The sequence below is a fragment of the Bos javanicus genome, chromosome 15 (assembly GCF_032452875.1).
Source record: "Bos javanicus breed banteng chromosome 15, ARS-OSU_banteng_1.0, whole genome shotgun sequence".
In the NCBI taxonomy this organism is placed as follows: Eukaryota; Metazoa; Chordata; class Mammalia; order Artiodactyla; family Bovidae; genus Bos; species Bos javanicus.
The window spans coordinates 16114353-16139402 of NC_083882.1; the positions used below are offsets into that span (position 1 = coordinate 16114353).

The 25050-nt window shown below is 38.0% G+C and overlaps 1 protein-coding gene across 5 annotated transcripts in view; it reads left to right on the forward strand.

The window, feature by feature from the left end:
* The window catches only part of CWF19L2 (CWF19 like cell cycle control factor 2), a 140355-nt gene that overhangs the window by 13877 nt on the left and 101428 nt on the right, over positions 1-25050 (forward strand). For all 5 annotated transcript variants that reach the window (XM_061440191.1, XM_061440194.1, XM_061440193.1 and 2 more), the window contains 3 exons: positions 5764-5874; positions 6672-6791; positions 17071-17164. In XM_061440191.1, the coding sequence (XP_061296175.1) occupies positions 5764-5874; positions 6672-6791; positions 17071-17164 (325 nt within the window). The remainder of the gene's footprint in view (positions 1-5763; positions 5875-6671; positions 6792-17070; positions 17165-25050) is intronic.

Consider the following 25050-nt stretch of genomic DNA (forward strand, 5'->3'; position numbering starts at 1 on the left):
CTCTGCGACTTCACATCTGTAGCCTACCAGGCTCTTCCATCCATGGGATTTTCCAGGCAAGAGTACTGGAGTGGGTTGCCATTTCCTTCGCCAGAGGATCTTCCTGACCCAGGGATTGAACCCAGGTCTCCTCCATTGTAGGCAGACGCTTTACCATCTGAGCAGCCAGGGAAGTCTCTATGGCTGGATTAGTGGCTACCATATTGGGTGGTTTAGATATAGAAAGATCCTATTAGACAGTGCTGAGATTATTTATGTTTAATATAATTATAGATATGTTTGAGTTTCTCTTCTTGCCAGTCCCTTTTCTATTTGTCCCATTTGTTTTTATTCCTTTTTCTCTTCTTTCTCTTAGCTTCATTTGGTTAGTTGTTTTTTTTAGCATTCTTCTTTTTTTTTTTTTTTTAACATGGTCCATGGAATTCTACAGGTCAGAATACTGGAGGGTAGCTGTTCCCTTCTCCAGGGGACCTTCCCAACCCAGGGATTGAACCCGTATCTCCTGCCTTGCAGGAGGATTCTTTACCAGCTGAGCCACGACGGTTTTTTTTTCTAGGTTTTTTTCCCAGTCTATTTTAATTCTAGTTTTGTGGTTTCTCTGCTGATCTGGCAGTTTGTGAGCTCTGGAGATCTCTCTGCTTATGTGTGTGTGCTCAGTTGTATCTGACTCTTTGCAACTCCATGGACTGTAGCTCATCAGGCTTCTCTGTCTCTGGAATTTTCCAGGTATGAATACTGGAGCAGGTTGCCATTTCCTACCTCAGGGGATCTTCCCAACCTAGGGATCGAACCTGCATCTCTTGGATCTCCTGCATTGGCAAATGGATTCTTTACCATTGTTCTGCCGGAAATAGCATAATTGTTCCTTATATGGTAGTTATTCTAATAATTGTTTCTTACAAGGTAGTTATTCTTTGTGTATCCTTATGGACTTACATTGTAAACGTGTTCGGTTTGTTATTGAGTTAAAGACTACAGGGGTCTCATATAGTTTTCCAGAACTCTTTCTCTGTGTAGGTTCCTTTTCATGGATACTCTGTCTCAGTCATCATGAAGTTAAAATTCTATTTCTTTTAACTCAGTGAGATTGTCATACTATGCTTGAATTACCTCTCCTTGTGCCTTTGTCTAGAAAGTGCCAGCAGGCAAGAACCAGTAGAGTGTAATTGTAACATTCACTTGTTTCTCTTTTCTCAGTGATCATAGTCCTGCACAACTGAGAGTCAATGTCTAGAAACAGTTGTTTCTTATATTTTCTACTTTTGTTTTCTTTTCTGTATATTTCTAATCTGATGTGGCATTTATTTTTTTCATGACCAATGCAGAAGTCCTCAAGTACCTTGAGAAGTATACATATTTTTATATATATATATATATATATATATACACATACACATTACATGTAAAGCCTATATTTTACATATATAAATTTTATGAATTTTATGTGCATATATAACATATATATATATATAAATATGTATATTTTCATTGGTGGCACTTTTCTGTCTTGGTTCTGTCTTTAGGCTTTGACTGTTAGATGGGAAGAGGAGTGTGGTTAATTATGATGGCTACACATAAGAAGAGTCCTGGGACCTCTCTTAGGTCAAGAGTCACATTGATAGTTTATAAATTCTTCAAGGTAAGATGGAGAATTGAAATTAAAATCAGCAAGAGAACTTAGGTCATGGTGTTTGGGGAGGGGAACATAAATCATGCTGAAGTGGTGAGGTGAGTGAATAAGAGTGAAAATTAGCAACAAAATTAATACAGATGAAATGGAGGCAGGAGAGCTATACAGAATGGTCCATGTGTCATTGTTGTATAAAGGAGGAAGACTGTCAGCTGTGTCACATAGGCTTCTTTCATTCAGCGCCTGATATTTAATGCTTGGATGCAGGCTGCTGCCCAAAGTCTCTACCTTGAGTTGTTGGAAGAGTCAGTTCAGCTAATTTTAATGCACATTTATTGAATGCTGACTTTTTTGCCAGATACTTTCATATACGTGGGGAATATAAATATATAGAGTTCGAACTTTTGGGGAACTCATTAATTAAGTAGAAACATACTTTCAGTATGTAATCTCATGATGCCATGGCATTTCAGGGTATTAGGGAAGAAGGATTTTATATGCAGGTTTATTGAGGAAATGACGCTGGAATTGAGATTTAAAGGATGAGTAAGAATCAACCTTGCACATAGGGGTGTGTGCGCACAAGGAATTGTGAGAGCAAAGGCATGGAAGTAAGAAAGAACATGGTATAAAAGTGTGTGCATGTATGTTTGTGTATATATGTATGTAAATTTAACTATAAGGAACTTAACAGTGTTAGATTCAGTTCAGTTCAGTTCAGTCGCTCAGTCGTGTCTGACTCTGTGACCCCATGAGTCACAGCACGCCAGGCCTCCCTGTCCATCACCAACTCCCGGAGTTTACCCAAACCAATGTCCATCGAGTCGGTGATGCCATACAGCCATCTCATCCTCTGTCGTCCCCTTCTCCTCCTGCCCCCAATCCCTCCCAGCATCAGGGTCTTTTCTAATGAGTCAACTCTTTGCATGAAGTGGCCAAAGTATTGGAGTTCCAGCTTCAGCATCGCTCTTTCCAATGAACACCCAGGACTGATCCCCTTTAGGATGGATTGGTTGGATCTCCTTGCAGTCCAAGGGACTCTCAAGAGTCTTCTCCAACACAGTTCATCAGCATCAATTCTTAGGTGCTTAGCTTTCTTCACAGTCCAGCTCTCACATCCATACATGACCACTGGAAAAACCATAGCCTTGACCAGATGGACCTTTGTTGGCAAAGTAATGACTCTGCTTTTGAATATGCTGTCTAGGTTGGTCATAACTTTCCTTCCAAGGAGTAAGCGTCTTTTAATTTCATGGTTGCAGTCACCATCTGCAGTGATTTTGGAGCCCAGAAAAATAAAGTCTGACACTGTTTCCACTGTTTCCCCATCTATTTCCCATGAAGTGATGGAACCAGATGCTATGATCTTCATTTTCTGAATGTTGAGCTTTAAGCCAACTTTTCACTTTCCTCTTTCACTTCATCAAGAGGCTTTTTAGTTCCTTTTCACTTTCTGCCATAAGGGAAGTGCATATCTGCATATCTGAGGTTATTGATATTTCTCCTGGCAATCTTGATTCCAGCTTGTGCTTCTTCCAGTCCAGCGTTTTTCATGATGTACTCTGCATATAAGTTAAATAAGCAGGGTGACAATATACAGCCTTGACGTTCTCCTTTTCCTATTTGGAACCAGTCTGTTGTTCCATGTCCAGTTCTAACTGTTGTTTCCTGACCTGCCTATAGGTTTCTCAAGAGGCAGGTCAGGTGGTCTGGTATTCCCATCTCTCAGAATTTTCCACAGTTTGTTGTGATCCACATAGTCAAAGCTTTGGCATAGTCAGTAAAGCAGAAATAGATGTTTTTCTGGAACTCTCTTGGTTCTTCGATGATCCAGCAGATGTTGGCAATTTGATCTCTGGTTCCTCTGCCTTATATAAAACAATAGATGAAGCTGTAGTGGTTGATAGGATTTTGTATACCATGAAGTTTGGTTTATAGTAGTAATAGTAAATGTATCATCAAATTAGATTCATTTGTATTTATTAGAGAACTTCAGAATAGCCGTTGGTTAATATAAAATATGTATAATGTAAAAGTAGTTAACTTTTCTTTCATGTAAAGGAAATCAGGTAGACAACTTAATGGTAGTGTGGCCTTCTGGGATCAAGGCTTCTAGTTTTGTCATGCTGTTGTCTTTAAAAAGTGCCTCTTAGATTACATAACAGTAGAGAGGATGCCCTCTTTTTCTTAACTTCTAGAACGTCCTACACAATACTTTCATTTCCACCTTATTGGAGATTTGATTAAGCCTTTACTTTCCAGGAAGGGAGGCATGTTACATCTTTAAATAAAATTGAATTTTATTGGTCAGAAGGAAGAGGAGTAAAAGTAGTCTTTATGACAGGTAGTCAGAGAAGAGTAGTACTGTGACCAGATGTGCCCTTTACATTACTCTAAATGTATTTAGAGTTGGAGTTGGAGAATGAAAGGGAGCAGGAAAGACAGGGGTTATGGAGACTAATTTGGTTTTTCCAGATGAGAAATAAGCAGATCTGATCTAGGGCTGTTGCTTTAAGGATGGGGAGGAAAGAGTATATATTAGTTGGAACTATTGATTGTAGGTAACAGAAACCAAATGTAAATTGATTTCAGGTCACTTCAGTTGCTCATTTGTGTCCAACTCTTTGCGACCCAATGGACTGCAGCACGCCAGGCTTCCCTGTCCATTACCAACTCCTGGAGTTTGCTCAAACTCATGTCCATCAAATCCATGATGCCATCCAACCATCTCATCCTCTGTTGTCCCCTTCTCCTCCTGCCTTCAATCTTGCTTAGCATCAGCGTCTTTTCCAATGAGTCAGTTCTTTGGATCAGGTGGCCAAAGTATTGGAGCTTCAGCTTCAACATCAGTCCTTCCATTGATTATTCACGACTGATCTCCTTTAGAATGGACTGGTTGGATCTCCTTGCCGTCCAACGGACTCTCAAGAGTCCCAACACCACTGCTCAAAAGCATCAGTTCTTCAGCGCTCGGCTTTCTTTATAGTCCAACTCTCACATCCATACATGACTACTGGAAAAACCATAGCTTTGACTAGATGGACCTTTGTTGGTAAAGTAATGTCTCTGCTTTTGAATATGCTTTCTAAGTTGGTCATAACTTTTCCTCCAAGGAGCAAGTGTCTTTTAATTTCATGGCTTCAGTTGCCATCTGCAGTGATTTTGGAGTCCCCCAAAATAAAGTCTGTCACTGTTTCCATTTTTTCCCATGTATTTTCCATGAAGTGATGGGACCAGATGCCATGATCTTAGTTTTTTGAATGTTGAGTTTCAAGCTAACTTTTTCACTCTCCTCTTTCACTTTCATCACTATTAAAGCAGCAGAGTCTCATAGGACATATAGCAGTGCAGGTGGGTTTTAGGAAATACCTGGACCTAGAGTCATGAATGCTTTAATGAGTCTTCTTTCTATCTTCCTTTTCTTCTCCTCTTAGTTCTGTTTTTGTTTTTCTTGATACTGATAAATTTTTGCTGAATTCTGTGCCTCATGGTAGAAATGGTCTCTGCCACAGTCTTTCCAGTTCTCCTTAGTTATAGAGTAAACCATTTCAGATTTCTGGAGAGTGACTAAGATTGAAATCAGTTGGTTTAGGTAACAACCTCTGAAACAGTCAGTTCTGGCCAGGGGTGGAGGTGGATCCCATGATGGTCATTTGATGTTCACTGTATGGTATAGTTTGGAAATCTTTTCGAAATACAGTAGTAGGTTTAGATGGCAGGGGCAAGATGATCCTGAAACTTCTGACTTGGGGAAGTGGGTGGGTAGTGATGCTTAATTCAAATATATAGGAAGAGGCACAAGTATTGTAGAAGTATATGCTGGGTTTACTTTTTGTTCTTACTGAGTTCAGCGTGGCATTTAAATGTTGTAGGCAGTTGTTTAAATTATTGAAACTTAGGGTTTATAAATTAGAAAGATGTCAGCATAATTGGTGGTAGTTTAAGCCATGAGAATGGATTTAATTCCCCAAGAGGAATATTTAGAGATTAGAAAGTATAGTGGGCAAAGACTGGAAACCCAAATAAGGTTGGTATTTTAGGGATGAGAAAAAATGAAAGAGTGCAACTACACAGAGTTTTTATATGAAACTATGTAAATTTGAGAATTTTACTTATATTCTAAATACTCTTAGAGCTCTGAAGATGAGTGGGTTGAGGCTGTTCCCTCCCAGACTCCTGACAAGGAAAAGGCCTGGAAGATTAAAGATGAAAAGTTAGAAAAAGAAGATAATCAGATTATTCAGGTAAGCCACCTGATTTTAAACAAGTGTGAACTTACAAGAGTAGGTTAATGTTAAAATGAAATCAGTATAATTTCTTCAGTAGAAAAATTAGACTTTGTAAACAATAAAAATTTACAAGTAATTTAGCAATAATGCAATCTGCTGAGCTTTTGAACTTCATTTCTTTTCCTGTGGGAAAGTTAGCATTTATCCCTAGTCTAGTCTCTCAGGGTTTTCTGCTTCTGATTGTTGACAGGGAAGTGGTACTTCTCCCCTTATGTACTTGAAGCTTTGTACTGTTATTTGACAGGGAAGTGGTACTTCTCCCCTTATGTACTTGAAGCTTTGTACTGTTATATCTATCTGACCTTTCTATAGTTAGTGGAGTTCAAGTCACAGTTTTTCCCTTCACTGCATGCCAAAATTTTATTAGCAATGCTCTTAGTTGAATAGGTCACAGTTTTGGGTTATAGTTCATATGCCAAAGAAGACTGTTATTTTTATATTGTTAGCAACAGTGAAGAAAGAAAGGTGGGAAGAACTAATGTCTGAGTGCCTGTTTTGTATCAGGCATTGAGCTAGATGCCTTAAGTCAGTTTCTTGTTAACTCCTTACAGCATTCCTGAAATGTAGGTGTTTTTACCCATTTTTACAGGGAAGAGTTATGGCTTACAGAGACTAAGAAACTTGCTAATAAATTATACAGCCATGTGTCTTTAATCCAGGTTTCAATGCCCCTAGGATCTCTAAAATTTATTACTAAATGTTTAGTGTTGTTCTAATCAATTTATACTGAAGTGACTTCTTTTTCTTAATAGAGGGATGAATGGATGACTGTTGATTTTATGTCTGTTAAAACTGTGTCGTCATCATCACTCAAAGCTGAAAAGGAAGCTGCAAGGAAAACACAGCAAGAGAAAACCCAGGCACTTGAACAGGTAAGAGAATATTTAAAATACTTTACCTTTCTAATTTGCCTTTAAGTGATACACATGTATATAAATGCAGTTTTGTTTGTAAGATATTATTTTTTGTGGTATTTAATAAAATCAGTGGGAACAACTATGAAATGTGATATAAGTTCTTTAAAAATTTTTTTTTGCCGGAAATAAGTATAAATGTATGTTGTATTTATAATTCTAGGGCATATATGGCTGAGTATAGAATTTGGTTTACAGCTTTGATTTATAAGGGTTTAGGACTTGAACCATGTTATATATGTGGTCTGAAAATCTTTGAGGTGAGAATTTAAAGTATTCTTGAGTTAGTAGTGCCTTGAAGTGATTGGCAAAAGTAACTATCGGTCCTTTCTAGGGGATGACCCTATCAACTTAGGCCTCACATGTCTCTCAGAAACAAGTTCTATGGCATTGAAGGTCATAAGCTAAAATCATAAAATACATGAAAATGTAATGATGGTCCGTAAATGAGATTCACTTGAAACAATAAGCAACAGATGAATCGATAAGGAAGTTGTGGTACATATAAACAATGAAATATTCAGTTCAGTTCAGTTGCTCAGTCATGTCCGACTCTTTGTGACCCCATGAATCACAGCACGCCAGGCCTCCCTGTCCATCACCAACTCCTGGAATTCACTCAAAGTCACGTCCATCGAGTCGTTGATGCCATCCAGCCATTTCTCATCTTCTGTCATCCCCTTCTCCTCCTGCCCCCAATCCCTCCCAGCATCAGAGTCTTTTCCAGTGAGTCAACTCTTTGCATGAGGTGGCCAAAGTACTGGAGTTTCAGCTTTAGCATCATTCCTTCCAAAGAAATCCCAGGGCTGATCTCCTTCAGAATGGACTGGTTGGATCTCCTTGTAGTCCAAGGGACTCTCAAGAGTCTTCTCCAACACCGCAGTTCTAAAGCATCAATGCTTCGGCGCTCAGCTTTCTTCACTCTCCAACTCTCACATCCATACGTGACCAATGGAAAAACCATAGCCTTGACTAGACAGACCTTTGAACTCAGCTATAAAAAGGAGCACATTTGAGTTAGTTCTAATGAGGTGGATGAATCTGGAGCCTATTATACAGAGTGAAATAAGTCAGAAAGAGAAAGGCATATACTGTACGTTAATGCATGTATGCGGAATTTAGAAGACAGTACTGATAATCCTCAGAGAAGGCAATGGCACCCCACTCCAGTACTCTTGCCTGGAAAATCCCATGGATGGAGGAGCCTGGTGGGCTGCAGTCCTTGGGGTCGTGAAGAGTCGGACACAACTGAGCGACTTCACTTTCCGTTTTCACTTTCATGCATTGGAGAGGGAAATGGCAACCCACTCCAGTGTTCCTACCTGGAGAATCTCAGGGATGGGGGAGCTGGTGGGCTGCCGTCTATGGGGTTGCACAGAGCTGGACACGACTGAGTGACTTAGCAGCAGCAGCAACAGCAACCGATGATCCTACTTGCAGGGCATCAAAGGAGACACAGATTTTGGACTCAGTGGCAGAAGGCGAGGGTGGGATGATGTGAGAGAATAGCATTGAAACATGTACGTTACCATATGTAAAATAGATGACCAGTGCAGGTTTGATGCATGAAGCAGCACACTCAATGCCAGTGGTGCTCTGGGACAACCCAGAGGGATGGGGTACGGAGGGAGGTGGGAGGGGGGTTCAGGCTAAGGGGAGACACATGTATACCTGTGGTTGATTCATGTTGATGTATGACAGAAGCCATCACAATATTGTAAAGTAATTATCCTCCAATTCATTGATTTTTTAGAAAAGAAATAAATATCTATACCAATAAAAAAACACTAAGCAACAGAATCAGCCCCATATCTGATCTAAAACCTTTTATCTTTTGGAATATTTAATAGCTTTATATAGTAACAGCAGGAATAGGAAATATGAATATGGGATAAAATATTAATAACATGGATTTGAGACAGAGCCAGTACGAACTTGTAGAAATGACAAATATGAGAGTTGAAATTAGAAAACTTGTAAATGGTCAAACAACAAACAGCTGAACACAGTATTAGATAACAAGAACAAGAAAATAGTCTTTAAGAATTTACCTTGAGAGCTACTGTATAGCACAAGGAACTCTGCTCAGTGTTGTATGGTAGCCTGGGTGAAAGGGGAGTTTGGGCGAGAATGGATACATGTGTATGTATGGCTGGGTCCCTTTGATGTTCACCTGAAATTTGTCACAGCATTGTTTGTAAATCAGCTTTACCCTAATACAAAATAAAAAGTTTTAAAAAAAGAATTTACCTTGAATGCCACATAGAGGCACAAATAAATGAAAACTGTGAAGGAGTGATCGTGAAGTCCTATGATCAATTTTTTTTGTTTTGTTTTGTTTTGTTTCCCCCTCAGTTCTGTTTTAATTTTGAAAATGTTGGTGTGGTAATCTGTATTGGCTTTATAATTAAGGAGCTGTCCATTTGGAACTTCGGGGCCAGGCATTTTTGGAACACCTTTATTTCTGTTTTGTCTCTGAGTTAGACCTGAAGAAGTTGGGACTCAAGGGGAAAGTAGCATAGGGAGATATCCAGTGGATAGTAGAGCAAGAGAGAGGAGTTGTATGACGTCAGGAAGTTGATTTTACCCATTGCTGTTACATGCTTGCTTCTGAAATCATGCTCTGCTCTTTGTAGGCATGAACAGTCTGGTCTGTTAGGGTATCACTGGCTTAGGATCTTAGGTTTTGCACGTATTCAAGCCTGTTCTCTATATCAATAGAACGTAGTAAACTCTTCAGTATTTTTAAGTAGATCGAAATAGTAATTAGTTTTTCTTAGAAATACTATTACAGAAAACCTTTCCTTTCCTAAGAAACTGTAGTACTTTGACATGCTTATCAACTTTCTAGCACTGAATTTGGAGAAGGCAGTGGCACCCCACTCCAGTACTCTTGCCTGGAAAATCCATGGACAGAGGAGCCTGGTAGGCTGCAGTCCATGGGGTTGCTAAGAGTTGGACACGACTGAGCGACTTCACTTTCACTTTTTACTTTCATGCGTTGGAGAAGGCAATGGCAGCCCACTCCAGTGTTCTTGCCTGGAGAATTCCAGGGATGGGGGAGCCTGGTGGGCTGCCATCTATAGGGTCGCACAGAGTCGGACACGACTGAAGTGACTTAGCAGCAGCAGCAGCAGCAGCACTGAATAACAGGCTTTCTAATTAATATAATCTTTTCTTACAAATTCTTATATATAAACTTCTCTGATTCAAGTAAGTTAGCATCTGTTGGTCTGCTCATTTGATAATGTAGTTTTTGTCTTTTGCACCTGTATCATTGTTTTCACTCCTGTTCCTGCTCCTCTAGTTTGAATGCCAGTTGTTCGTTGTATGTCTTCTCCTCTCTGCCTCATTTATGTCCTCTCTGCTGGACCTGAGTTAGTATGTGTAGTGACTGAGGAGAGCCCCTGAAACTAGGAAACATACAAGGTTAAATATTATTGTGGTTCAGGCCATGGTTTAACTCTTGCCTGGGCAGTTACAATAACACCCCCCCCCCCTTTTTTTTTTTCCCAGCAGCCTTGCACCTGATGTCAGATTAACTTTTTCAGAGTACAGCTTCTGTCATGGTCTTATTACTCTGTTTAGAAGTCTTCAGTGATTCAAGTTAATGAGAATGTGTCTTTGCCATTTCTAGTATTTCCTTTTCCACAGATGAAGCTCTGCTAGTGGTGTTTTGTGCTCTACCCTCCTTTCTCATTCTGTCCTTGAGGATATGAAGTACTTTTTCTATTAGAAAATTTGCAAAGAATAAACTGGGCATGCTTGGCTTAGCCCTGCCTTTCCTTCTTATGGAACAGACTGCAGAGATTGTGTGGCGAATGAGATGATGTGGGGGTTCAGTTCAGTTCAGTTCAGTTCAGTCGCTCAGTCGTGTCCGACTCTTTGCTACCCCGTGAATCGCAGCATGCCAGGCCTCCCTGTCCATCACCAACTCCTGGAGTTCACTGAGCCTCATGTCCATCGAGTCAGTGATGCCATCCAGCCATCTCATCCTCTGTCGTCCCCTTCTCCTCCTGCCCCCAATCCCTCCCAGCATCAGAGTCTTTTCCAATGAGTCACCTCTTCGCATGAGGTGGTCAAAGTACTGGAGTTGCAGCTTTAGCATCATTCCCTCCAAAGAAATCCCAGGGCTGATCTCCTTCAGAATGGACTGGTTGGATCTCCTTGCAGTCCAAGGGACTCTCAAGAGTCTTCTCCAACACCACAGTTCAAAAGCATCAATTCTTCGGTGCTCAGCCTTCTTCACAGTCCAACTCTCACATCCATACATGACCACAGGAAAAACCATAGCCTTGACTAGACGGACCTTTGTTGGCAAAATAATGTCTCTACTTTTGAATATGCTATCTAGGTTGGTCATAACTTTCCTTCCAAGGAGTAAGCATCTTTTAATTTCATGGCTGCAGTCACCATCTGCAGTGATTTGTTCATCACATTCTACACCTGGGAAAGTCTGCCTCATTGCAGGGTTCAGTTAACAGATGCATTTGGTGTCCACTGAAAGAAAAATTCCACTTTAGCCTTCATTAACAATAAAGGTTGGAGAAGGCAGTGGCACCCCACTGCAGTACTCTTGCTTGGAAAATCCCATGGACAGAGGAGCCTGGTGGGCTGCAGTCCATGGGGTCGCTAGGATTCAGATATGACTGAGTGACTTCAGTTTCACTTTTCCCTTTCATGCATTGGAGAAGGAAATGGCAACCCACTCCAGTGTTCTTGCCTGGAGAATCCCAGGGACGGGGGAGCCTGGTGGGCTGTCATCTCTGGGGTCTCACAGAGTCGGACATGACTGAAGCAACTTAGCAGCAACAATAAAGGTGATTTTTGTCTTTTATTTCTTTTTCTTTTGTGTGTGTATGTTTGTGTGTGTGTGAGTGAGTGTTTGTTTCTTACCTTGCTCAGAGCCTAGATTGAAAAGAAAGGAGCTATATTTATTGTTCTTTTTTAAAGACCTCAAAATGCTGCCTGCAAAGGGAGTCCAAACAGATTGGACTCTTTTCTTTTGGGTGATTTGCACTTCAACCAAAATAGTTAATTACTTTGTGTTTTTCTGCAATTTCCTGTCTCGGAATTTTTGTTCATCTGGATTTTTCTAAGTACATGCCCTCTATGTCTCTATGGCTGCATCTTGTTTATCCTTCAAGGCTTAACTTGATATATATGATGAAATTCTTACTATTTCTCTTGATTGAAATAAATCTCTTCTTCCTTTATGTTTCCATAGTACTTTATTTGTTCCTTTACTTTCTAGTACTTGTAGTTTTCTATAAAGTGCTCTAATTTAATAGTCTTATTTTACTTCCCTTATGAGATTATAAACTTTTTAGAAAACTATATGTGCTGCTTTATTCCTTTTATACATTTGAAAGGGAAGAATATTTAATATTCTTTTACCCATGAATTTATTTTGCTGCCTTGTAAATACCTGGATTTAGTCCTAATGTTTCATAACCTGTAGTAATTTTTGATTTTTGCTTAGGTAAAAATTCAGATTATTGTTCAGGAGTAAATCATCTAGATAATGAGTGAGACTGGCCAGTGTTCAAACATCCACAGACCAGTTTGAGTATGTTATGCCTGGCACATCATGTTAGTCTCTTGTTTCTTTCTTCAGATGATGGTTAGCATTTTAATTTTTTAAAATTTTTGTAATTGGTATTTAAAAGCTTTATTGTGCTTTTACTTTAATTTTATTTTTTATTGAAGTGTGGTTTATATTCATTATTAGTTTCAGGTGTGCAACATTGTGATTCAGTATTTTTGTAGTTTATAAAACAGTGGCTATACTTCCCTGTGCTCTACAATATGTCCTGTAGTTTATTTTGTACATAGTAGTTTGTACATCTTAATTCCCTACCCCTGTTGAACCTCTTGACATTACCTTTCCTTACTGATGACACTAGTTTGTTCTGTGAGTCTGTTTCTGTTATTCATTTATTTCACACATAAGTAATAACTGCAGTGTTTGTCTTTCTCTGCCTTGGCTTATTTCACTAAGCATGATATGCTGTAGGTTCATCCATGTTTTTGCAAATGGCAGAATTTCATTCTTTTCATACAGTTGAGTAATATTCCAGTATGTGTGTGTGTATCACAACTTGTTTATCCATTCATCTATTGATGGATACTTAGCTTTCTTCAATATTTTGACGGTAGTGAACAATTCTGATATGAACATTGGAGTACATATGTCTTTTTGAATTAGTCTTTCATTTTCTTTGAATATATACCCAGGAATGCAATTTCTGGATCATATAGTAATTTTGTTTTTATTTTTTCTGAGGAACATTCATATTGTATTCCATAGTGGCTGTCTCAATTTACATTCTTTCCTAGAATGTACTAGGATTCTTCTTTCTCTGCATCACCAACACGTTATTTGTGGTCTTTTTGAGAAAGTGAAGAGGAACTAAAAAGCCTCTTGATGAAAGTGAAAGAGGAGAGTGAAAAAGTTGGCTTAAAGCTCAACATTCAGAAAATGAAGATCATGGCATCTGGTCCCATCACTTCATGGGAAATAGATGGGGAAACAGTGGAAACAGTGTCAGACTTTATTCTTTTGGGCTCCAAAATCACTGCAGATGGTGACTGCAGCCATGAAATTAAAAGACGCTTATTCCTTGGAAGGAAAGTTATGACCAACCTAGATAGCATATTGAAAAGCAGAGACATTGCCAACAAAGGTCCATCTAGTCAAAGCTATGGTTTTTCCAGTGGTCACGTATGGATGTGAGAGTTGGACTGTGAAGAAAGCTGATCGCTGCAGAATTGATGCTTTTGAACTGTGGTGTTGGAGAAGACTCTTGAGAGTCCCTTGGACTGCAAGGAGATTCAACCAGTCCATTCTGAAGGAGATCAGCCCTGGGTTTTCTTTGAAAGGAATGATGCTAAAGCTGAAACTCCAGTACTTTGGCCACCTCATGTGAAGAGTTGACTCATTGGAAAAGACTCTGACACTGGGAGGGATTGAGGGCCGGAGGAGAACGGGATGACAGAGGATGAGATGGCTGGATGGTATCACCGACTCGATGGATGTGAGTCTGAATGAACTCTGGGAGTTGGCGATGGACAGGGAGGCCTGGCGTGCTTCGATTCCTGGGGTCGCAAAGAATCGGACATGACTGAGCGACTGAACTGAACTGATGATAGCCATTTTAACAGGTGTGAAGTGACATCTCATTGTGGTTTTGATTTGCAGTTCCACAGTGGTTAGTGATGTTGAGCATTTTGTCTTGTGCGTGTATGCTAGCTGTGTTTTGGCACACATAGGCGTTTGGAAAAATGTCTATTCAGGTCTTCTGACCGTTTTTTAATTGAGTGGTTTACTTTTTGATATTGAGTTGTAAGAATTGTTTGTATATTTTAGATATTAACCTGTTGTCAAAAATATTATTTGCAAATGATATGACCAATATTTTATTTTAGAGATTGATTCTGTTGATATATTTTATTTCCATGTCATTCCTTTTACTTACTCAGTAGTCTTTCATAATCTAACTCTGCCGTTTTGTAAATTTCCATTCCACTTTTGTTGTTTTTCACTCTTACAAACTATTACAAGCAGTGCTAAATTTCTCCATAGTACATATTTAGAAGTGAAATTGCTAAGTTATGAAGTATGCATGTATTTTCTTTACAGACACTTGCAAAGACATAGTATCTGTGTATTGTCCCTGAACAATGTATGTTTCTTTACCATACTTAGTGTCTGTATTGTCATACTTAATTTTTGTCATGCTGATTAATGTGTAAGAAATTGTATTTTGTGCATTAATATGCATTCCTCTGACTACTAGAGAAGATCTCTTCATTGTTTTCTTCTGTCATTTAGATTTCTCATAGTATGAGCTGCCTATTTATGTTTTCTGTTAATTTTTGTTCTGGGGTTGTCTTTTTCTTACTGATAGTAGTTCTATATATATTCAGTCGTGTGTCTTTTTTATACTTTCAGGTAGTATCTCATAATTTGTATTACTTGTCAGTTGTCCACCTCAGTATGTAATTTTAGTCTTTGTTATCCTGTTGAGTATCTGATGCGTGTCTCTTTGAGTGTCTGAGAGCACTGGAAGGAATTTCTTGATTGTAGATACTAGGTATGTTATAGTAGACTAAAAAAGGAGGTGACAGAATCTTTTTGTATACACTATAAGAAGTCAAATCATACTACTTTGTTTATCCCTCCAAGTTAACCTTTAACTAAAATTTTTTGTTTGTGTTTTATTTTTTTCTATTTTTTGGCTTGCAGCACGTGAGATCTTAGTTCTCAGACAAGGGATTGAACTTGCTTACTCTGCAGTGGAAACGTGATATCTTAACCACGGAACTGCAGAGAAGTCCCTAACTTAAATTTTGTTCATTGAAGATTCTGTACTTTTTTGTCAGCTCATGAATATGTTTCAAATGCTTTAAAATTTTTATTTTCACCAAACATTTTTGTTTTCAAAGGTTGGTTCATATTACTAGAAACTAACATTTAATTCCTTTTATTCTTTTCTATCCAGTTGCCTTTATTATTTCTAGTAATTGCAATTTTTAGTTCTAAGAAGCATTTTCTGACCCCCTAAGTCAAATTGGATACCCCTAGTATATGTTTCTGTAGTAATTTTATAGTGCTTATCTATATTAATATTGCTGTCTTTCTCCTTTCTCAAGGCCATAATTTCTTTGATGGTAAGAACTATGCTTGGCTTGTTAATTATAGCCTCAGTGCCTAGCATCCCTCATCACTCAATGGTAAAGAGTCCACCTGCAATGCAGGAGATGTAGGTTTTATCCCTGGGTCAGAAAGATCCCCTGGAGAAGGAAATGGCAACCCACTCTAGTATTCTTTCCTGGAGAATCCCATGGGCAGAGGAGCCTGGCGGGCTATAGTCATGGGGTAGCGAGAGTTGGTCATGACTCACGACTAAACCACCACCACCAGTGCCTGGCATAGCGCTTGGAACATGGTAGACTCCCGTGTTGTTACTAGGTTATTATCCTCTCTCTCCTGATTACTGCCACAGTTTTCTGACTGGTTTCCTACCTCTAATGTTGCTCTTCTCCAGTCTTTTGTCCATTCTGAAACCAGTTTGCTCTTTGTATAATACAAAGCTGATCGTGTTTATGACTCACCATTGCCCCAGCATGAAGCTCCAATAGCTGTTTCAAGTGGCTCCTGTGACCTAGCCTCTGATTATTGTACAACCTAATCTCTTGTTGCTACTCATTCGTGCTTCTAAAGTTTTATTTAAGTCTGAATTACTGTCTTTCCTAAAACTGCAGTGCTTTTCCTTTCCTCTAGGGTTTTATGAACATGCTTTTATTCTTGTCCTTGGCGCACCTTAATGCTCTCGGTACCCACAAAAGAAACTGGCTAATTCTTACTCGTTCTTAGGTTTAATACTCCTCATAGTACTTCCTCTAGGAAGTCTTTGATTTGTCAGCATGAGAGGAGTTTGAGTTGTATATGGTTTTAGCACTCTGTACTTCTGTCTTCAAAGCACTTGTCAATTACTTGTATATTATCTATATTCCTCACTATCTTATAAGCTAGCAAGGGCTGAGTTAGGGTATTGACTGTTTTATCTTCTGCATCTAACACAGTTCCAATTCATGGTAGGCATTCAGTAAATACATTGAGTGAATGTTAATTTAGACATTGTTTCCTCCAAGTTGGAAGAGGTGTGTCTTAAGAGTGTTTTATCAGTTGCTTCGTTTACTATTATTTTCTCCCATTCTGAAGGCTGTCTTTTCACTTTGCTTATAGTTTTCTTCATTGTACAAAAGCTTTTAAGTTTAATTAGGTCCCATTTGTTTATTTTTGCTTTTATTTCCATTACTCTGGGAGAAGGTGAGGGTGGGATGATTTGAGAGAATAGCATTGAAACATGTATATTACTGTATGTGAAATAGATTGCCAGTCCAGGTTCGATGCATGAGACAGGGCACTCAGAGCTGGTGCACTGGGATGACCCTGAGGATGGGATGGGGAGGGAGGTGGGAGGGGAGTTCAGGATGAGGTACACATGTACACCCATGGCTGGTTCATGTCAATGTATGGCAAAAACCACTACAATATTGTAAAGTAATTAGCCTCCAATTAAAATAAATAAGTTAATTGGGGAAAAAAAAGAGTGTTTTAATATTTCCCTAAGGTTGCAATTGTTAACTGAGTCTCAGATTTTTAATTTATTAATATATTTTATAGTGGGGTTATTTTAAAATTAAAACCTCTAAAAATGTTTTATTCCAGTCCAGACTGCTGGAAAGAGAATTGAATCCATACTGGAAGGATGGTGGGACAGGTCTTCCACCAGAAGACTGTAATGTATCATCAGTCACTAAAGGTATCTTTATATTTTGCTTGTAGCCACATAAACATTTCTTGTTACTTGGTATTCCTAAGGGAATGACCTGAGTCTGCTAGTAGATTGGCAAGATGTATTATGAATTCCAAAAATGAATAACAATCCAAATCAGATTTTGAGATGTATTAAATCTGAATTTTATCACTACTTATTTAAATATTTCTGCTTGATGCTATAATTTTGATCAAGTCTGAAAACATCTGTGTCTGTTTATATATTTGCAAAACAATGATGTATATTGATTTTTTGATGTGAAATTTGTAGTTTTCTATTATGAACATCTATGGATTATTGCTAAAGGTTCAGTTTACATATAGGAAAGCAATGATAAAACATTTGCAGTCTTTTAAGACCTTATTTAAATTATAAGAACTTGGCAAGATTATTTTACCTTGAATATGGTAGCAAATTGATCAAATATTTTTATACTCAATAACATTTTTATATTTGAGTTTATATTTTGAATGGACTAATGCCAAGCATGGTTCTGTAAAGATATAATTTTGTTTTGGTTTGTTACATTCTATGTGTGATGTATGCATGCTCAGTTGTGTCCAACCCTTTTGTGACCCCATGGTCTATAGCCTGCAGGCTCCTCTGTCCATGAAATTTTCCAGGCAAGAATACTGGAGTGGGTTGCCATTTCTTCCGGGAATCTTTTCAACCCAGGGATTGAACCCACCTTTCTTTCGCCTCCTGCATTGGCAAGCGGGTTCTTTACCACTGTGGCACCTGGGAAGCCCTTTACAAAATGTATAAAGTGTTAAGGTTGTGAAGTTCCATGAAAATAATGTATAAGTATTAAATATGTGATTTCATATCTTCAGAAGTTTTTACTTTGCCACCATTTATAAATTTGTGTTGACCTTAGGATAGTGCTGTTACTTTGCAGCAGATGGACAGAAAATACTTAAGCTATATAATCACACATAATTTAAAAAATACTTATATGCCAATTAAGTGTTACATTGACAACTCAGTGAAAAGTTTAATTAATTACAGTTAACCAAGTATACACATAGTAATATTATAAATTTTTATCTTTTCATCTTAGTGATTTCTCAACAGAATGTTCTCTTTCTTATTATGCACAGTGTATTTTTATTTTGGCCATTTATCATGTTCCTTTATATTTTATGAGAGATGTCCCTGGAGCCACCTTATAGGTTCCTTTTATTTTGTACTGATATTATTAGTAATTATAGCCTTTTCTTTATTGCCTTTCATCATGGGCAGAAATGTCTCTGCTGGGCTATATAATAATAGCTATAGTCATATAAAGGTGTCTTTGAAATACTGAGTTTTAGAAATTTAAGAGTTTGAGGATCATAGGTTTTCTCAGTGAACCGTTATGTAGGACTGATTAAAGCCTTTACCAATACCTGTTTTCAGAGAACAGTCAATAAGTTCATATATGGGAAAGACTTAGAATTGATAAATCCTGTCCTTGAGTATATGTAGTCAGCAGGTTCTTCACTGATTGAAGACCCAAAATTCTACCCTGAGTAGTATCTTTCAGCTGGCTGATCCAGCAGAATCAAAGGCAGTAGGAGAACAATGACCTACACAAAGGCTTTAGAGAGCCTGTTTCTGTTCCCTTTCACATCATATTCTCACCATTTCCCTCTCATATTTATTTAGGAGGAAGAATGACAGAAAGCTCCAAATGTCTGTCAGACATTCATATCCCAGAGTTGAAATTAAGCTTTAAAAAATGATCTACAGGGTTTTTTTTTTTTTTTTTGCATATGCAGGTAGTGTAGTCATTCTGTTTAGACTAGTGGTAGAGTTGAAACTATAAGATACCTGAAAGTATTAATATTATAAGAGTAATACTAAGAATGTATGTAGAGCTGGTGTTTATATCGAAGGACTTGGACTTTGGAGTTTGACTTCTTGAGATTAGAATTTTGGCATTTCCACTTATTAGTTCTGTGATTTGGGGAATGTTTCCTGATCTCTCTGAGCCCAGTTTAAATGTAGTAGAAAATAATGGTATTTCCTGTCTTATACGGTTATTGTGAGAATTAAATGAGAAAAATCTTTTATCATAGTATCTGCTGCTGCTGCTCATGTCCGACTCTGTGCGACCCCATAGACAGCAGCCCACCAGGCTCCCCCATCCCTGGGATTCTCCAGGCAAGAACACTGGAGTGGGTTGCCATTTCCTTCTCCAATGCAGGAAAGTGAAGTCTCTCAGTTGTGTCCGAGTTAGCAACCCCATGGACTGCAGCCTACCAGGCTCCTCCATCCATGGGATTTTCCAGGCAAGAGTACTGGAGTGGGGTGCCACTGCCTTCTCCGTCACAGTATCTAGAACATAGTAAATGATAATGATGATGTCAAATAACTGTCCTTAAGATGAAATGTTTTGGGAAGATTTTATCAACAGATTTTTGTGTGTGTGATGATTGAAGTGCCACATACATACAATAATTAATGTTACTCTTGATATTTCTTCCTTAGAGAAAATTAAGTGGAAAAGTAAGCATGTTTTCATTGTCCATACAAAATTAACTTCAGTCATATTTTAGTAATGGGAACATTTGTATAATTTTTAAGTTTACATGGCACATTTTTGTATTAGCTTATTTTCAGTAATAGCCATGCGAGGGTAGCAAAGTAGATGTCCCAATTGATTATAGTTAATATCGAATTTTCAGGAAACTAAGACTGAAATTGGTCAAGTTATTTGCCTATAGTCATGTGAGTACTACTTAAACCCAGCTTTTCTTTCTGATTCTAATATAGGGTTAGTTACTCTAAATTTTCATTAGAGGACTTTGTTACCATGTAGTGAGTAAAAATTCTTGCTTTAAATCTCTGTATTTTTGCTCATCGAATCGAGTTTTTCCCTCTTCATTTTTTGGCTTTCTCTTATAGAACCTTTTGAGAAAAAATTTAAAAGGTAATTTAAATCAACTGCCTTATTTTACAGATAGACAAAGTTTGAAGGCGTTAATGACTTGCTTACAACTGTTTAGTAATAACAACAAGACTAAAATCTAGGTCTCCTGGTACTGAGTTTATTGCTATTTTCATATTATTCTGTCTTCTGAGAAAAATGAGGATATGGCACCCCACTCCAGTACTCTTGCCTCTTCAATTTTTTTCAGAAAGTTTGAGATCAATAAGTGTTTACTCTTTTCTAAATGTTGCGTAGAATTCACTGTGAAACCATGTGGTCCTGGGCTTTTATTTGTTGGAAGATTTTTAATTACAGTTTCAATTTCATTACTTGTGAATCTTCTGTTTATAATTCTATTTCTTCCTGATTCAGTCTTGGATGGTTGTACCTTTTTAAAAATCTGTCCATTTCTTCCATGTTGTCCTTTTTATTGGTTTGCAGTTGTTGTATTCTTTGTATTTCTGCAGTGTCAGCTGTAACTTCATTTCTCATTTCTAATTTTACTGATTTGAGTCCTCACTTTTTTTCTTGATGAGTCTCAATGAAGGTTTATCAGTTTTATCTATCTTCTCAAAGATCCTGGCTTTTTATTTCATTGTTCTTTGCTATTCTTTTCTTTGTTTCTATTTCAGTAATTTTTGTTCTGATCTTTATAATTTCTTTCTACTAACTGTGGGTTTTGTTTGTTCTTTCTGTTGTAGCTCCAAGTATAAGTTTAGGTTGTTTGAGATTTTTTTTCTTGTTCCTTTAGGTGAGATTGTATTGCTATAAAGTTCCCTCTTAGAACTGCTTTTGTTGCATTACGTGGATTTTGACTACTCATGCTTTTGTTGTCATTTGTTTCTAGATTTTTTGATTTCATCTTTTATTTCTTCTGTGATCCACTGGCTATGCAGTAGCACATTGTTTAGCATCTATATGTTCATGTGTTGTACAGTTTTTTCCCTCCTGTAATTGATTTCTGATTTCATAGCATTGAGGTTGGAAAGGATGCTTGATATGATTTTAGTTTTCTTAATTTTACCAAGGTTTGATTTATGACCCAAGCTATAGTCTATCCTGGAGAATGTTCCATATGCACTTGAGAAGAAAGTATACTCTGCTGCTTTTGGATAGAATATCCTATAAGTATCAGTTAAAACTATCTGGTCTAATATTTAAAGCTTTTTGTTTCCATATTAATTTTCAGTCTGGATGATCTGTTCATTAGTGTAACTGGGATATTGACGTCCCCCACTATTGTTGTGTTACTGTTGATTTCCCCTCTTATGGCTGTTAGCACTTGCCTTATGTATTAAGGTGTTAGACGCATAAATATTTACAGTTGTTATATCTTCTTCCTGGATTAAACCCTTGATCATTATGTACTGTCTTTCCTTATCTCATGTAAACAGCCTTCATTTCACAGTCTATTTTGTCTGATATGATTATTCCTACTCCAGTTTTATTTTGATTTCCATTTGCACGGATTACCTTTTGCCATTCCCTCACTTTCCATTTGCTTGTCTATAGGTCTGAAGTGTGTCTCTTTTAGACAGGTTATATACAGATTTTGTTTTTGTGTCCATTCAGCTGTGTCTTTTGGTTGGAGTATTTAATCCATTTACCTTTAAGTTAATTTTTGATATGTATGTTTCTCCTGCCATTTCCTTAATTGTTTTGAATTTGTTTTTGTAAGTCTTTTTTTTCTCCCTTCCTCATTTGTTCTCTTATGTTTCTTGCCTAGAGAAGTTCCTTTAGCAGTTGTTGTAAAGCGGGTTTGGTGGGGCTTTATTCTCTTAGCTTTTGCTTATCTATAAAGCTTTTGATTTATTGAATGTGAATGAGACTGTTGCTGGGTAGAGTATTCTTTGTTGTAGATTTTTTTCCTTTCATCACTTTAGATATATCCTGTCAGTCTCTTGTTACCTGCAGAATTGCTCCTGAAAAATCAGCTGATAACCTTATGGGGATTCCCTTATATGGTGTTTGTTGCTTTTACCATTTCTTACTTTGTATTTAATTTTTGTTAGTTTGATTAATATGTGTCTTGTGTTGATTCTTGGGTTTATGCTGTATGGGACTCTGTACATTTCCTGGACTTGGGTGACTGTTTCCTCTCCCATGTCTGGGAATTTTTTGACTGTATCTTCAGATATTTTCTCAGATCCTTTCTCTTTTTCTTCTTCTGTTGGGACCTATTTAATTTGAATTTTGGTAGATGTAATGTAGTTTCAGAGGTCTCTTGAGAGTGTATTCTTTTCATTCTCTTTTCTGTATTGTGTTTTGTGCCAGAGATTTCCAGTATTCTGTCTCCTGGGTTACTCATCTGTTCTTCTGCCTTAGTTATTTTGCAATTGATTCCTTCTAGCGTATTTTCAATTAGGTTTTTGTCTTACTCATTTCTGTTTAGTCTTTAGGTTAAAATTTCCTTGTACCTTCTTGATCCTTGCCTTCATTCTGTTTCCAAGATCTTGGACCACCTTCACTTTCATTACTGTGAATTATTTTTCAGATAGATTGCTTATCTCTTCTTCATTTAGTTGTTCTTGGATGTTTCAATCTTGCTACATCATGTCATCATATTTCGTTGTCATCTCATTTTTTCTAGCTTACTGTTTGTTGTCTCCTTTCTGCAGGTTTCCAGTGGCAGTTCCTCTTGCTTCTGTAGTTTCTTTCCTGGTGGGTGTGGTTTCTCCAGAGGCTTATGCCTTTATATTTTTAATCTGAGTTTGATTTGCCTTGGAAACCTTGGAAACAACAGAATGATCTCTGTTTATTTCTGAGGCAAACCAAGTAATCCAAGTCTATGCCCCATCCGCTAATGCTGAGGAAGCTGAAGTTGAATGGTTCTATGAAGACCTACAAGACCTTCTAGAACTAACACCCAAAAAAGATACCCTTTTCATTATAGGGGATGGAATGCAAAAGGAGGAAGTCAAGAGATACCTGGAGTAACAAGCAAATTTGGCCTTGGAGTAGAAAATGAAGCTGGTAAAAGGCTAGTAGAGTTTTGCCAAGAGAACACACTGGTCATAGCAAACACGCTCTTCCAACAACACAAAAGAAGACTCTACACATGGACATCACCAGATGGTCAGTACTGAAATCAGATTGATTATATTTGCAGCCAAAGATAGAGAAGCTCTATACAGTCAGCAAAAACAAGACTGGGAGCTGACTGTGGCTCAGATCATGAATTCCTTATTGCAAAATTCAGACTTAAATTAGAAAGTATGGAAAACCACTAGGCCATTCAGGTATGATCTAAATCAAATCCCTTACAGTGATACAGTGGCAGTGACAAGTAGATTTAAGGGATTAGATTTGATAGACAGAGTGCCTGAAGAACTATGGATGGAGATTTATAACATACAGGAGGCAATGATCAAGACCATCCCCAAGAAAAAGAAATGCAAAAAGGCTAAATGGTTGTCTGACGAGGGCTTACAAATAGCTGAGCAAAGAAGAGAAGCGAAAGCCAAAGGAGAAAAGGAAAAATATACCCATTTGAATGCAGAATTCCAAAGAATAGCAGGGAGAGATAAGAAAGCCTTCCTCAGTGATCCCTGTAAAGAAATAGAGGAAAACAATAAAATGGGAAAGACTAGAGATCACTTCAAGAAAATTAGAGATACCAGGGGAACATTTCATGCCAAGATGGGCTCAATAAAGGACAGAAATGGTAGGGACCTGACAGAAGCAGAAGATATTAAGAAGAGGTGGCAAGAATACACAAAAGAACTATACAAGAAAGATCTTCATGACCCAGATAACCACGATGATGTGATCACTCACCTAGAGCCAGACATCTTGGAATTTGAAGTCAGTGGGCCATAGGAAGCATCACTACGAACAAAGCTAGTGGAGGCGATGGAATTCCAGTTGAGCTATTTCAAATCCTAAAAGATGATTCTGTGAAATTGCTATAGTCAGCATGCCAGCAAATTTGGAAAACTCAGCAATGGCCACAGGATTGGAAAAGGTCAGTTTTCATTCCAGTCCCAAATAAAGACAATGCCAAAGAATGTTCAAACTACTGCACAATTGCAGTCATCTCACATGCTAGCAAAGTAATATTCAAAATTCTCCAAGCCAGGCTTCAGTAGTAGGTGAACTGTGAACTTCCACATGTTCAAGCTGGATTTAGAAAAGGTAGAGGAACCAGATATGAAGTTGCCAACATCTATTGGATCATTGAAAAGGCAAGAGTTCCAGAAGAACATCTACTTCTGCTTTATCAACTTTGTGTGGATCCTTGTGTGGAGCCTTTGTGTGGATCACAACAAACTGGAAAATTCTTCAAGAGATTGGAATACCAGACTATCCTACCTGCCTCCCAAGAAACCTGTATGCAGGTCAAGAAGCAACAGTTAGAACTGGACATGGAACAACAGGCTGGTTCCAACTTGTGAAGTGAGTGCATCAAGACTGTATGTTGTCACCCTGCGTATTTAACTTATATGCAGGATACATCATACGAAATGCCAGACTAGCTGAAGCATAAGCTGAAATCAAGATTGCCAGGAGAAATATCAATAACCTCAGATATGCAGATGACACCACCCATATGGCAGAAATCCAAGAAGAACTAAAGAGCCTCTCGATGAATGTGAAAGGGGAGAGTGAAAAAGTTGACTTAAAATTCAACATTCAGAAAACTGAGATCATGGCATCCAGTCCCATCACTTCATGGCAAATAGGTGGGGAAACAATGGAAACAGTGGCAGACTTTATTTTTTTGGGCTCCAAAATCATTGCTGATGGTGACTGCAGCCACGAAATTAAAAGATGCTTGTTCCTTGGAGGAAAAGCTGTGACCAACCTAGACAGCATATTAAAAAGCAGAGACATTACTTTGCCAACAAAAAAGTCCATGTAGTCAAAACTGTGGTTTTCCCATAGTCGTGAATAGATGTGAGAATTGGATCAGAAAGAAAGCTGAGCACCAAAGAATTGATGCTTTTGAACTGCGTTG